Raw genomic sequence first — 15,939 nt, forward strand, 5'->3', positions numbered from 1 at the left:
GGCATGCACCTCAACCCCACTTCTTAACTGACTTTCAGAGCTGTCATTTCCAAACTTTAACAACAGAGTTCTGTTCAATAGGTCCTTTTCCCTCCTTTGCTGGGGTTCCATTGAGACTCCTGTAGGCTACTACTCTCTCCTCTAATGCGTGTTTCATTGTTCTTCCATCTACTTTTGGTCTTCCAGAAAAAATTTCTCCCCATTATTAGATGATTTTCATGCCATTTTCTTTGATAGTGAGGATTTATACCTTAAAAAAATAATTCCGGTATGATCATGTTAATAGGATCTTAGGAGAGCTAAGAGATAAACATATGTGCTTTTTGGTCTGTTGATTTCATAGGTTCTTCACATGTAAAATGCAGATGATAACACCACCCATCTGGTCATCCACAGTGTATGGCATAGTGGATTCAACAAATGGCGACTCTGTTATTAGCTAGCTCCTGCTTTGAACCATCATCTACCAATCTGTCTTCTACCTAGACATCATCCTAGCCCAGTCTTGTGTGTCACCAGAGAATGTCAGTCAAATTATATATCTAAATTCCTTTCCACCCCTCTGCCATTGATTTGAGTCCTTTCAACTTCTTACCTACATTATTCTAATAGTTTTCTATCTGATCTCCCTGCTCTCAGTCTTACTTCTCTCTGCTAAGTGCTCTTTTTAGGTGATTTTTTCTTTTCTTTTCTTGAGATTGACCTTCCTTCTTTTCTGGAATTAACCCTTTCTCCTTAAAATTTCTTAAATATGCTAATGAGGTAATTACAGACAGTAACATTTTATCCATAAATACTTCATCAAACATCTCCAAATCTCTGTAGATGTTAGCATTATAGTTTATCTCATTTATTATAATGATTGGCTTTCTGGGGTGCCTTGCTTTGAGGGCAAAAATTGTTGTTCACATCTCTTCCTCTGCACAGGCAAGTATTGAAGATTTCTGTAGTCTCTGCTGTCCCTAAATGGATGATATGGGCTGGGGGGGAAAGGGCTGGGCATTTTTGTGAGAATTTCCTGATATTTACAGGCTAAGTAAGATCAGCTCTATTCTCCTGTGAAACTATGCTGGTGCTGTTTTGTGTTCCATTTTCATGGGCCAGGCAGTGATAGTGATATTGTCACTGTCATGTGTCCCAGCCCCTCATTCCCCCACCCCCGCTAGAAATAGTACTCAGTATCATCTCAGTATGATGCATTACACCCATATACTTAATATTGGAGGCCCTGTTATGTCTACTTTATTTTCTGGTTGCTACCAGTAGGGAGAGTTGGTGATCCTTCAGATAGCCTGGGTATCTTATGTGTAAGTCGTAGCTTTCTTTTTACCATAATACAGAACTGCTGATGATCTTCAGGGCCTTTTCCTTTTTTAAAGAGACTTTTGCCTGTAGAGGTCATTTGCATGTATCCTAGCAGAGTGCCTTGCAAAAGTGTTTCTTGACTACTCCTACCTTGTCAACTTTTTAACATTTTAAAAGTGTTCACATTACCAAAGCATTACATTCAAAATTAAAATTAGTATTTGAGATTGTAAGAGGAGTTTACATAAAATCAGTTGCTGTTTCTTTTGTACTTATAGAAAGAATGGAGGGAAGACAGAAATGGAGAATTCAAAAGGAAAGTTGCCCGCTGTGTAAGAAAAAGCCAAGAGACTGCTTTTGAGTGACATTTATTCAACAGCTGTAACTTCATTTATTTCAGGGTAAGTTCATTTAAAAAATCATCCTATTCTTTTGCATTTTTATACACGTCATAAATGTTTTTAGAAATTGTGTGATTTGGGTATTTGAATTGCCTGTTTTCATTGGCCTCATTTCTTAGTAGTCTCCTATTTCTCAGCAGAAATAGTGTCATCGCTTGCTTTTTCCTTCAGTAAATGCAGCTGTTTTTTACAAGATATTTTGTGTTAAACTGGTTGTTAGTGTGGTAGCAGTCTATCTCTTTTCACTGATGGTAAAGTTTCTCATTATAAAGTTCTGTTCTGTTTTTTTTTTTAAAGCTAAGTTTCCTCCGTTTTACCTTTTGGTTTACCATCTTTGACTAAGCTAGGCATTTGAAGTTTCTTGTATCTTCTCATACTGTGCTATATGGATAAAGAATGACTTAAATTTTTGTTTCCCAGTTTTTTTTAAAGAAGGATTATATTTTATATTAAACATCTACCTTTGTTTTTTTAATTGGTCTTTATCCTTGTTTATTACTTATAAGGCCAGTAGGAAAATTTTCCTTTTTATTGTATGCCACCTGTCTACAAGTCCGTTTTAAGTCTAGCAAGGAGCCAAAGATAGCAGCCGCCCATCTGGCTTAGAAGAGGACATGGTGTAGATGAATTGACCAAATGTGTGATATTTAAGCTACTTGGTTTCCCTTTCTAAAATCAGATATCGAGGTGATAAAACCTGTTTATGAAACGTAGGATCTGAAAAATCAGAATACATGATACATCCCTGTACCTGGCCACCTATTTTAAGCAAAAGAACTTTAGAAATTCCCAGGTGGTCCAGTCAGTGGTTAGGACTCCGTGTTCTCACTGCCGAGGGCCTGGATTCAATCCCTGGTGGGGAACTAAGATCCCCACAAGCTGTGTGGTGTGGCCAGTCAATCAATCAATCAATATTAAAAAAGAAAAAGAACTTCATTACTACCTGTTACATCTCCTATATTCCCCTCCTACCCCATCCTTTTTTCATATTCCCAATTCTTTGTGTACCATTGCTTTTCTTCACAATTTCATCAAGTTTGTATTCCTAAACAACATATTCCATGTTTTTGAACTAAATATATGTGGAATTGTAATGTATGCATTCTTTTGTGACTTTTAGCTCATCATTATATTCTTGAAATTGGTCTTTGTTATGTGCAGTTATATTTCTTCTGTTTTCACTATTAAGTAGTATTTCATTAGATAAATTACTCTCGATTCTCATTGCATTATTTCTCTATTTTGGGAGGGGTTCTTTTGTTTGTTTTGTTTTTTTTTTGTCGTTGTTGTTTTGTTTTTGCTTGGTGTTTTGTTTGTTTGTTTTTTGTTCTTTTGGGTTTTTTTGGCCATGCCTCCTGGCTTGCAGGATCTTAGTTCCCCAATCAGGGATTGAACCTGGGCCCAGGGCAGTGAAAGCACAGAGTCCTAACCACTGGACCACCAGGGAATCCCCTGTTTTGCTCTGTTTTTGCTATTACAGAGAATGTGGCTATCCTTGTTTCTTGTTGCAGAGATACTACAAGAGTTTCTTGGGTGTATACCTAAGGGTGGCATTAAGTTAAAGGTATATGCACATCACTTTGAGTAGATCATGCCAAATTGTCTTCCAAAATGTTGCATCTATTTATACTCCTTTTGGCAAGGACAAGGATTTCATTTGTTCCCTATTCCGTTAACATTTGATATTATCAGACTTCTTCAAAGTTTGTTTTCCCAAAGTTTTTGAACTGGTGTAAAATGATATGTCATTATGGACTTAATGTGTGTTGCCTTAGTTACCAATGCAGTTGCATATTGTAACGTGTTTGACCATCGACACTTCCTCTGTGAAATGCTTATTCTGGTCTTTCCTGTTTTTCAGTTCGGTTATTGATTTGTATCCTTGTCAGTTCACTTTTTGCCATTGTGTCTTTGGATGAACAGAGGTGCTTAATTTTGATGCAGTTTAATTTTTTAGTTGTTTCCTGTATGCATTTTACTTTTTATGTCTTAATTTCTTCCCTGCTATCAGAAAGCTACTATTGTATACTGTCTTCTAAAAGTTATTATGGTTTTGCCTTTCACATATGTGTTGAATTCACTGAAATTGGTTGATGTATGGTGAGAGTTGGAGTTCAGCTTTACTCTTTGATTCCCCCTAATATATAACTGTTGACTGCATCATTTATTGACAAGTGCATCCTTTCACCACTGATATGCAGTGTCAATTATGTTGTAAAACTACATTACAGTATGTGTTGATCTGTTTCTGACCTTTCTAGGTTTCCTTGGTTGGCTTGTCTATCCTTGAACCAGTATCACACTGTCTTAATTTTTATTTTTGATTTTTATGATTAAATGTATCAAATGCAAAGGTAAATCAGAAGTTAAGCTAAAGTCTACCCACTTTTCATTCTGTTTTCATGTTTGATATCTCTCAGTTTCTGAAAAGACTCATATCTACTTTTAGATCTTGTTATAATAACCTAAAATGCTGAAAATTAACCTTACTTCTCTTTGTTCCCAACAGATATAGCGGTAACCTTGCAGTCTTCAAATTATTTCTGTTTTTCACCACCTTATTTATATCTGTTTTGTTTATTTTTGCTAATAGTCCTGTCCTGATTTCATTATCATTAACATCTAATACCTGCCACATGTCTAGTCAGTGATCCTCATCTTTTTTTTTGACTCTTGCTTTCTATCACCTTAGGTCAAGTTCTTGTTACTAGTTGAACATCTTTTGTGTCGGCCTGCACTTCATCCTAGATATTTGTCCTGGATACAACTGCCATGTTAGTCTTCACAAAGCTCAGCTCATTCATTGCATTGGTTCTTTTATGGGTCGGACAATATTTTAGGAACAACAAACACTTCAGGTCTTGTTTTCCTTACCCATACTATTTTCCAGTCAGAAAAGAGCTTGGTGACAACAACGAATTGAGAGGAAGGAAATAATAGGTTGGAGCCTAAGCTTATGCGTGATTTTACCATATAAACAGTAGTTTATAAATTTAGGAAATAATCAAGAATTTTATTTACCTTTTATTTATATTGCAAGTAAAATAAATAAGTATTAATGAAGTGTCACAAACCAATTTTGTAACGGATTATATATTATCTTCTTTGTTGGTGGGATTAGAGTTAATTTATACTTGATCATAACATACACATCTTTAAAGTATACTTATCAAGATTAAGGTTCACGGAAAAAGAAGACAGAGGCAGATAATAATGTTGAATCAAAATACCTCCTTGCATAGAATAGGTTAATTGAAAAACAGTATAATATACTGTTAATAATTAAATTAAACTGAGAACTTACAATTAAAGGTGTAGGAAGCAATAACTGGAAATCTTGGCAAACAGGTCAGCACTGCTTAAACAACCTTCTTTAAAGTCGCAAGTCCTACATATAAATTCATTCGTGCATTGTAATGGCTGTGCACTGTTGTAGAAGGGTGTGTGTGGCAGCTGGACATTAGATAGGACAGAATTTTGAATTAAATTAATGCACTAATATTTTAATGGTTAATTTTAGTTACTATTCCTAACTTATTGTGTTACTATTAAGCTCAGGCTTCTGTGTGAAAAATTATAGTCTTGGGCTTCCCTGGTGGCGCAGTGGTTGAGAGTCCGCCTGCCGATGCAGGGGACCACGGGTTCGTGCCCCGGTCCGGGAGGATCCCACATGCCGCGGAGCGGCTGGGCCCGTGAGCCATGGCCGCTGAGCCGGTGCGTCCAGAGCCTGTGCTCCACAACGGGAGAGGCCACAGCAGTGAGAGGCCCGCGTACCGCAAAAAAAAAAATAAATAAATAAAAATTATATAGTCTTTGAACTGTGTGTTTTTCATTAGTAAGAACTGAGTAAACGATTTTGCATTTTGTTTTCAGTCTGAAGCTCATCGTCATCACGAGGATCCTTTGGCCCACCTATGGCCAAAGACAAACATTCTTTGGGAAACATTGATTAATGAGTAATTAAGGGGAGTTTCCTGGTGGTATAGTGGTTAAGATTTCACTGCTGTGGCACAGGTTCAATTCCTGGCTGGGGAGCTGAGATCCCACAAGCTGTGTGGTGCTGCCAAAAAATAAATAAATAAATAAAGTAATTAAAGCAGATGTACTTAACTAGCATTCAGGGACCCAATCTTGTCTATTGTATGTTGATTAAAAATTACCAGTAGCTTCCCTCTTATGCTCATGTAGTCCCCCTCTTTCTGAAATGTTATCTCGTCATTCATTCAACTCAAATACTCGACCCATCTCCCGTGCCAAGGGTCTGGAATGTGTGTTCTCTTTCTTTTGCCACTTGATACGAGGTCCATTTCACATTTCCCCTCTTTCATGAGGTTATTGCTCTTCATCCCCAAGCAAATTCTTCCCTTTCTGAAGCACTGTAGCACAGAGTATTAACTTTTAGCCATTTATGAATTTGTCTTACTGCTCTTGTTACGTACGATATGATGCAGTTGGGAAATGATGCCTCAGTGAGTACCCAATTCCAGTCATCTGTTTGGATTGCACTAAAAGTGAAATCATTTGAAAATTAAATTAAGAAATCACATCAGACTCCATGACTTAACTAATATCTTCTAAAAAAGGGTCTATATTTTACTCATCTACCTAATGCACAGAACAAGGTAGGCTGTAGGGTTGAGGTGCCCACATAATCTTTATTTTTTAATTATTATTATTTTTTATAAAGTTATTTATTTTTACTTATTTATTTTTGGCTGTGTTGGGTCTTCGCTGTTGCGCGTGGGCTTTCTCTAGTTGCAGCAAGTGGGGGATCTCTTCATTGTGGTGCGCGGTCTTCTCATTGCGGTGGCTTCTCTTGTTGCAGAGCACGGGCTCTAGGCATGCGGGCTTCAGTAGTTGTGGCACGTGGGCTCAGTAGTTGTGGCACACGGGCTTAGTTGCTCCGCGGCATGTGGGATCTTCCCAGATCAGGGCTCGAACCCGTGTCCCCTGTGTTGGCAGGTGGATTCTTAACCACTGCACCACCAGGGAAGCTCCACATAATCTAAATGTCTCTGTCATTACATGATTTTTATGCCCACAGCTATACTTTAGAAACCTGTTGCTTTGTGGCAGATTTAGCGAGCTCTAGTCTATCACTCAAACTCTTGAAGACTTGCTTTTTTCATGCACTTTCTGAATATCCTCAGTCTCTGTAGTCTTGTGATAGGATGATGTAAAATAAAACCCACAATAAGCACTTGAAAAATGTACATTCTGTTTGGGTTGAATGAAAAGTAAATTTAATTTAGTATTTTTTATGATGTAATTTTTTACATCAAAATCCATAACTTATGTAATTTTTTTTAAACTGGAAACATTAGTGTTGATGTACTTGACCCAGATTTTCTTTATTTTACTTTTATTGTGGTAAACACACAACCTAAATCTACCCTCTTAACAATTTTTATGTGTACAGTATTGTTAACTATATGCACATTGTTGTACAGTACATCTCTAGAGCCTTTTCATTTTGCACGACTGAAACTTCTCTACCCCTTGAACAACTCTCCATTCCCCCTCTTCCCAGGCCTTGGCAACCACCACTTTATGTTTCTATCAGTGTGACTACTTTAGATACCTCATATAAGTGTAATCATGTAGTATCTGTGTCTCCTATATAAAGATTATTAATAATTAATAACCATATCCTTTTTCTAATTCAGGTGTGGGATGGGATGAAGAGAGAGGAAAAAGGGAGAAACAAATCCTCCCTTTCCCATAGATCAGCAGTGTGGCCACATTCTATACCACTAGACAAAAGGACTTTGGTCTTTTGGTTCTGTATCAAGGCTAGAGGGGTTGTATTAATTCTCTGTTGCTGTGTTACAGATTACCTACAATTCAGTGACTTAAAACAGCATTTCTTACCCATGGTTTCCATAGGCCAGGGTTCTGTGTATGACTCGGTTGATTCTTCTGGCTCTGGGCTCCTTATAATGCTGCAGTCAAGCTGTTGGTTGGCACTGCAGCCATCTCAGGGCTCAGCTGTGGGTGGATCTGCTTCCAAGTTCAGTCAACTGGTTTTTGTCAGGTTTCTATTCCTTACAGGCCATTGACTGAGTCTTAAGTTTTTTGTCACATGGGCCTCTTCATAGGTCAACTCACAACTTTCTGGTTGGCTTTATCAGGGGATAAGTAAGATGATAAGAGAAGATAAGCTATGGGTGTAGTGGATGTGACTGTCTCCTGTCCAGAGGGAAATCATCATATCCCAGCCTGTTGGGAATGTTGTCTACTGATAACTCATAGCTGAGGTGCTTTCTAGGAGTCGCTACAAGAGATCACTTGCCCAAGTTAGTCCTTCCCCAGAGGCCACTTGCACCCAAGGACTAGTTGGTTTGGGTTACGGATGGGTTGATACAAAGGCTTGGACTTTTTTCTCAATTTGGGAATTATCTGAAGGGCCATTCCAGTGTGGGATTGACTGAAGCCTTTATTTCAACTGCCCCCCTCAGTTCTTCTTCTTCTGCTTAGACCTATTTCTCTCACTCTTGTTTTTGGAAGCACTTCCCAGTAAACGTTTTACAAATACCTGTCTGAGAATCTGTTTCGTAGATAACCTGACCCGGGATAGTAGGCATTGTGTAGCCCAGCACAGTAAGAAGAGTTTCTGCCTTACCTCGTTGCATATGCGTACGCATGAATCTAGTCATTTCTCACAAATAGAAGTATATGTGGCTCCATGTATATGCCTTCTGTTCCTCCTAGGCGGCCATATTTTCTTCATGGCTTATTTGAGACCACATTTGGAGTATGTGATTATCACAGTAGGACCACATCCTTGATGGGTTTCATATCCTGATCATTTAAGGATTAGCCTCCACATCTCACCCGTATCTCCTTAAAATTAGGGCTCCTTAAAGGCTTTCTGATCTCTTGTGTTACAATAAGATTATGAAGAAAAGTGCAAACTCTACTGAACCTGCTTCAAGGATGCATCCATCTCACTCCCACTAATACAGGTGATCTTGTTGACTGAGGTAAGGAGGAGACTAAGCTATCTTCAGTAAATTTTAAAACAGAAGACAGATGTGAAAAAGCTATCAGAACAAAATACAGGAGAATATCAAGGTAGAGAAGGATTTATTAGGCACCAGTAACACCCATAAAAGGAAAAAATTTGATAAGTTTGGCAGTATCAAAACCAAAAACTTGGGGCTTCCCTGGTGGCGCAGTGGTTGAGAGTCCACCTGCCGATGCAGGGGACACGGGTTCGTGCCCCGGTCCGGGAAGATCCCACATGCCGCGGAGCGGCTGGGCCCGTGAGCCATGGCCGCTGAGCCTGCGCGTCCGGAGCCTGTGCTCCGCAGCGGGAGAGGCCACAGCAGTGAGAGGCCCGCCTACTGCAAAAAAAAAATCAAAATGTCCAAGAAACCCAAGTGTTGGTGAGGATTTCGGGAAATGGTGTACCGGAAATACTGGCATGAGTGAAGTTTTTCTGTCAACGTTGGAGAGCAATTTGGTAATATCTAGTCGATTTGAAAACATATCCTGTGGTTTAGGTGTATAGGTTAGAGAAACTCTAGCACGTGTGTACAGAGAGACATGATACAAGGATATTGCTTGCAGTATTGTGTGTAATTTTATTTAAAAGGCCTATCAGAATTGATCAGTTACTATTTATATCACAATATTCTGTTGTATCAGCTAAAATACCTAATGTAGACTTAGTTATATATAATCAACATGGTTAAATCTCAACACAATCTTGAGTAGCAAAGCAATTTGCAAAAAAAAAGTATATCATTTATGTAAATTATAAAGTAAAACCAACTATATTTTATTCTATCATAGTTATCTGATAGAATAAAAGTTTTTTTAAAAAGAAAGGACTAGAAAAAATATATAAAATTCTTACAGTTTGTAGTACTACTTAACTTTAGGGAGGAAGAGAGGGACGTGGGAAGCAAAGGGGCTTTGCTTTTTTTTTTTTTTTTTTTTTAAACTGTCAATCTTCTAGCACATTTGGCTCACCTTCTTCCCTCTCCACAGAAAACTAAAGTAATAAGGAAACCAGGGGCTGCCTGTTTGCCACATCCAAAGGCTTAATTTTAGTTTAGTGGGTTTTTTTGGCCGCACCATGAGGCGTGTGTGATCTTAGTTCGCCCGACCAGGGATCGAACCTGTGCCCCCTGCAGTGGAAGTGGGGAGTGTTAACCACTGGACCACCAGGGAAGTCCCTTAGTTTTGATTTTTAATCTCTGTAGCAATTGAATTGAATTGACTATTGATCTCCCTTCTAGAAACATCTTCTCTAACCTATATAAATATCATGGCTCTATTTTGGTTCCCTCTGAATATGACTGCTACCTTTATAGTTGCAGCTATATATAAGGAAAAGTAAATCTCTTTTCCATCTCAGCTCCCCTGTTCTGCTATCAGAAGTAAACACTGTTTAATCTTTCAGAAATCTTACTCTCCCCCCAGCACACATGTACACACAAGTGTGATTTTGTGTGTCTGTGTTTATAACATAAATGTATACATAGCATACAATCTGTACTTTGCGTTTAACATTGTCTTGATATTTTACTAGCTCAATAATATATATCTGCTTCCCTTTTAACAGTTGCGTGTTATTAAGGATTAAGATTTATATCTTGAAATGAGAGGTAACACCAAGAACAGCTGACCCTGAGCTCATTTCATTTCTTGTTAATGAATATTTACAAAGGCACTGTTTTCTTGGGAAAGAAAGGGCTCTGTAGGAGTACCATACACATTATCCAGGCCATTAGAGAGCTGTTCACTTAGCCAGTTAGACCAGGCATAAAAAAGGTTAAACCACACGCAGAGCTCTAGTGGGAGTAGAAGCACGGTGCGGCTTTGAGAAAGTATGACTGATACTGAATGGTTAGCACAGAGGTTAGATGTAGGGCTGCGGGTGAGATTAGAAGTCTCTGGAGTAGAGATGACCATTCATTTGGTATGGAGAGCAGTACATACTAGGGCCAAAGACAGCATCTTGCACAATTTCCACATTTAGGGGACAGAAACATGTGGGCTGCTTGGTCACAAGGAGGAGAGCTAGGACAGTGAGGTATTACCGACCTCAGAAAGGAGGTGTGTGGATGGTCACCAGTGCATGACATAAGGAAAAGAAAAAGCATAGTTCAGTTTGGGGGAAAAACGGATGGATTGGTGATAGGGGGAGAGTTGTTGTTTAGTAAGTAGTATATTTGCTGGCAGTGTAGAATGAATTGGAACTTTTGGAATTATCTGTGTGAAAGATAATGGGGAAAACTTCCTTGATACTAAGCTATTTAACTCACGGACTGCTTTCACTTAAGAATGGTTGAACTTATTGGGACACTTACCCTTGAATGACGAATTACTTTCAATATTGTCTTTAACATCAAAAAGTGTTAGAAAAAAAAGTGTTGTTTTTTTTTTTAAATCACGCTTGTCTGCTTTTTATTTTTTTAGGCCTTTTAAAAAGATTAAATTGTGTAACCACATGGAAAACTAATGATTTGATTCTAGTTTTAGAAATAAATGGAACAAGACACTTTCCAACTAAACCATCTCCGGATTTGTAGGTTAGAAATCAAGAATAATGAAGTGTAAGTTTGAGGCAAAAAATAGATACTTAAGTCATTTTGTAAAGACATACAGTTGATATAATTTCCATTAATATAAAAATGGTGTGATTTTTTAACAGAGTCACACAACAGAAGATTTATTTTAAATCAGAAATGGGATATGCTTACAAATTGTAAATGACTGTTTTAGGTCAGCACCATTTATTTGAGTGTTACGCAAGTAATTCAGTTTCACATTTCTCTTTCTAGAGAAAAAAACAACAAACTTGCTTTTTCTGTACCAAGGCCTTTTTTCTGTTTAGAATATATTTTATTTAAAGGCGGAGCTGGGGGGGAATAGATTTTTCCTTTTCCTGCTGAAAAAGCTAAAGCTATTTAAAGCTGGGTCCTAACTACTAAAAGGCTCAAATACCTGATTTTAGGTAGTTAATGACTTTCTATAGTCAGTCGTCTCTGGAGTATTTTTCTTTAAAACCTCACATGGAGGTAGTCTTTAAATGGTTCTTTTGTGGCCCTGACATTTCTTGTTCATATCATAAGGGAATGATTACTGAACGCCCAAGCTCTATACCCAGTTCTTTTTCAGCCCTGAGAGGTTAATTGGACAGGGGTAAATTTGGGTGTGATATGTAGTCTTTGGAAAAACATTTAAGTAACGTAACCGAAAAGTTACAGTCCTATTCATAATGATTTCTCTTGAGTATCAGTCTATGTCTTTAGATTTTCTAATAAAACGTGTGCACATATGTGTATCTGTGTGCAAACAATAGAACCTGATTGCTGGTGAAGGTGGTATAGTCATATCTGGTGGATTCAGTGCTTTGCTGGGGACCGTTTACATTGATTGGTGTGAGCACTTTGGAGAGAAATTTAGCAGCCATTCTCCTTCTCAGGAGCTGTCTTAGGGAGGTAGTCTAAATTTGGGAAATAGGCACATGTTCTGCCATAGAGAAGCCCACAGCTTTCTTCCTGCCCACATCAGCTCTGGTGTGGTTGAATTCGGGTGATTGTAATATTGATAAATTCATTCAGGGACTTAGAAGACACACTGAACTTTTCACACGTCTGGTGTGAGTTAAATATTTGCCATGGCTCTAAGTACATTTGGCTTCACTGTTAGGAGTTTAAAATTATATCCCTTGGATTCCCAGTCATCTTCTATTAGACTTCTTTGTGACCAGCATTGGCTTGGCAGGTGATACAGACTTCTGTGTTTCTGGAGTACTTGATCCGATGTGATAGTAATAGGTATTCTCCTCCCTTGCCCCCTTCTCCTGCTCCCCCTACATACTCAAAGGACACATTCATATAATAAAAGCTCTGAAAAGTCCAATCATTTAATTAGAGGTTTTTTTAAATTGAAACTAATGTTTTCCTAACCTTTTGAACAGGAAACTCTGCCACTTATTTATTTATTTTTTTTGGTGGTACGCGGGCCTCTCACTGTTGTGGCCTCTCCCGTTGCGGAGCGCAGGCTCTGGACGCACAGGCTCAGCGGCCATGGCTCACGGGCCCAGCCGCTCCGCGGCATGTGGGATCTTCCCGGACCGGGGCACGAACCCGTATCCCCTGCATCGGCAGGCGGATTCTCAACCACTGTGCCACCAGGGAAGCCCTCTGCCACTTATTAATTAGCTCTGTGACCTTGTTTCTCTTTTCTCTGTAAAATGGGGGAAACCCCTTCATGTGGTGATTATGAGCATTGCATGAGATAAGTTTGTATAGCACTTTGTATACTGCTTGGCACATAATAAGCATAATAAGGTGGTAGTTGTTTTTATTTAGCTGTGGTTCTTCTAGTCTAATTGAACACATGAGATCAGCAGATACAAAACAATAGGGAACTCTAATTGGGAGAGAAGGTCAGTTGTTGGAGGCTTCATGGATAAAATAGGTTTGGACTGAACCTAGAGAAATCTAAGTTAAGGCTTAGTAATAGAACTTTCTTCACTGATGGAAATAATCTATATTTGCAGTGTCCACCATGGTAGTCAGTAGACATACTGAGCACTCGATATGTGGGTAGTGTGACTGAGGAACTAAATTTAAAATTTTATTAACAATTACTTGAATTTAAAATGAAATGGTTGTATGTGGCTATCATATTGGAAAAGCACAAAAGTGAGCTTAAAGTGAAATGAAAAATTTGTTTCCCAAGAAATGGAATACAAATAAAAATTTCTAATCAATTAATTCTTTTGTAATTTATAAAATCATTATATAATGCTGTTTGCTTTCTTGTAGGTCTCCAATTGAGAAACATGGCACTGTTTTTCCTGCACTCTACCCACCTATTGCTGGACTTCTGTTGTAACAAGTTGGCAAACACTGGCTGGAACTGGGCTGCAATAAAACATGCCAGTATCAATGCTGACAAGAGCCTAACAAGTGCCAACTTACAGATGATTACGCATTTTGAATTCTAATGAACTGTTTTAACCTTCAGGAAGAATTGTAAAGACCTGTACATAGCACAACATGATCCGGATAATATATATACTGTTCATGTACATCCACAAACACACCTTGTACCAAATAATGCTTTTGTTGTAGTAGAATAAGAATCGTGTAAATTCTAAAAGATTTTAGCAGGTTTTCTTTCCCTATTCATTGTTTCTTATCAGTTTTAAAAGACTCCTTAAAGCATGTCAGATAAAAAGCAATTAGGATTAAAAGTTTCCATTTAATTTCCTTTAAACCATTGAGGCTTCATTAAACTCTTTTCACTTACTAAACTTTGTATCTTCTTTGTTTTGACACACTCCCCTTTGCTTTTATCTCTTCTGTCTGCCAGGAAGTTTTCAAATCATTTAGTTCAAATACTGAAACACTCAATAAGCAACTACTTGATATTTAATGATGACTTCAGAGGAATGGTCATCGCTAGGTGCTTCATCCCTTTTGTATTATACTTGCACCCATCTCTTGGATTGGATACAGCAATAACATTTTTTCATTGTTGAGAGCTCTTGAATTCAGTCATTATCCCCAAGAACTAAAAAGAGTTGGTTCTGAATTCAATTCAGTTTTTAAATTATTGAAATTTACCCCAAACAATACAAAATTCTGATTTGGTTTTATTTTTGCCCTCAGTTACCTAATGTGAAGGTTGGATGAATAAAGCATGCACAGCTGCAGGCTTTCTACTTAACTTCTGGGTTTGCTATTAAAAATGCTGTTTACCCACACACCCTTCTCCTTAGCCCTTCATATTTCTTTGCCTCTATTCTCTATACTGCAGATTTTTCTCACCTATTGTACAGAGAAATTGCGATGTATATTTTCATGTAATTTGATTTTGGAATTCTGTCACCTTATGTAGTGAGTTCTTCCAAAATATAATTTTTTTCCAATAATTGTCAAGTTGTTGGCTTTTATTGTATTGAATGAAGGTTATAATACTGAGTGCCAGAGAAGTGCAGTTTAGAAAAATCTCAGGTTGTTTCCTTATGCAAACAAATTTAATACTTGAAAATCACATGGCCATGGCAGTGTATGTAATGGGTTCTGTGTAGATTCTTACGTGAATCTCAAAGCATTACAGGGATGTAAAGGCTTTGTTATTTGACATATACAGATTTTGCCACTGACATAGTGCACTTGGATTTTTATTACTGTTTGAGCATAAGTATATTTCATATCATAAGTTTTCAAAAATAATTTCAGGAAATGTAAAATGAGCATGTGCAGTGTTAAAGGTGGGCCCAGGTTCCTCTGTGTTTGGTGTGAGGCTGGGATTGGGAGGTAGTCTTTGGCATATAAGGGATAGAACTTGAGACAGTACCTGATGGGACATGGTGTTTAATTGTGAGAATCAGTGAGAATTGGTGCCTTTCTGCTCTGGGGGGTTTGGAGAAATGTTTGGGCAGAAGAGTGAAAGGATTCCTGCGAGGAGCCAGTCCTTTATGAACTTTGCTTGTCTTTTTTAAAGCAGAAGTAAAATAATTTGAGGATGTAGTCACAGTAGAGAATGATTTTTCTAAATCTCAGTCTCTTCTTCACTCTGAAGCATTAAAAAAGCCCATAAATGTGTAATGGCTGAATGTGAAATTGTCTGATTGATTGCAGCCCAATTTTGTTCAAGAACTTGGCGTGTGACTTTACTTTTTCAAAGACTGTGTAAATATTGTTGCCCCAAAGTGCCAGTACTGCATGCCTACCTGGGACTTGGAATGCAATCCCTTTTTATTCTTAAAGCAGAAATTGTTCACATGGTGCTTGCTTGTGGCAAGATGGAGTCTGAATTTTGTTCCCCTATTGCTGTAATTCTGCTAGCAATCTCTTGAGTTAAAACCTGGGATTTGACTCTTCAGAGAGGAGCAAATGACCTAGTAACTCAGGGACAACTATTCTTGAACTTTAAGTGCCACATTAATGCAGTTACTTTGGTGTAACCATGTGTTCTTTAGGGCTAGATCTTGGGGGATAGAAGGAGAGCCAGGAATGAGTGCACGTCTCATGACACCCGTTTCCATCTGGTGCCCTGAGCGTGCTACGTATGGAAACACAGGCCTCGAGAGAGATTTTGGCTTCTTTTCCTCCGTCAGAGGTGTCATCTGTGCCTTTCCCAGTGTTCATCTGACTGTGAATCTAAATGCCTCTACATTTGATGTTACAACACACTCAGGTGACACTGATCCAGGTGGCTTTTGTCCCAGCAGTGCCTCATCATCAGTGTGAGTCTTGTC

At 38.3% G+C, this 15,939-nt stretch overlaps 1 protein-coding gene across 1 annotated transcript in view; it reads left to right on the forward strand.

The window, feature by feature from the left end:
- The window catches only part of UBE2G1 (ubiquitin conjugating enzyme E2 G1), a 101,511-nt gene extending 86,902 nt beyond the window's left edge, over nucleotides 1–14,609 (forward strand). The window contains exons 5-6 of the mRNA XM_059046822.2: nucleotides 1,584–1,706; nucleotides 13,496–14,609. Of these exons, the coding sequence (XP_058902805.1) occupies nucleotides 1,584–1,670 (87 nt within the window). The 3' untranslated portion in view covers nucleotides 1,671–1,706; nucleotides 13,496–14,609. The remainder of the gene's footprint in view (nucleotides 1–1,583; nucleotides 1,707–13,495) is intronic.
- Nucleotides 14,610–15,939: the final 1,330 nt, after the last annotated feature.

This window comes from Kogia breviceps, chromosome 19 (assembly GCF_026419965.1).
Source record: "Kogia breviceps isolate mKogBre1 chromosome 19, mKogBre1 haplotype 1, whole genome shotgun sequence".
Classification (NCBI taxonomy): Eukaryota; Metazoa; Chordata; class Mammalia; order Artiodactyla; family Physeteridae; genus Kogia; species Kogia breviceps.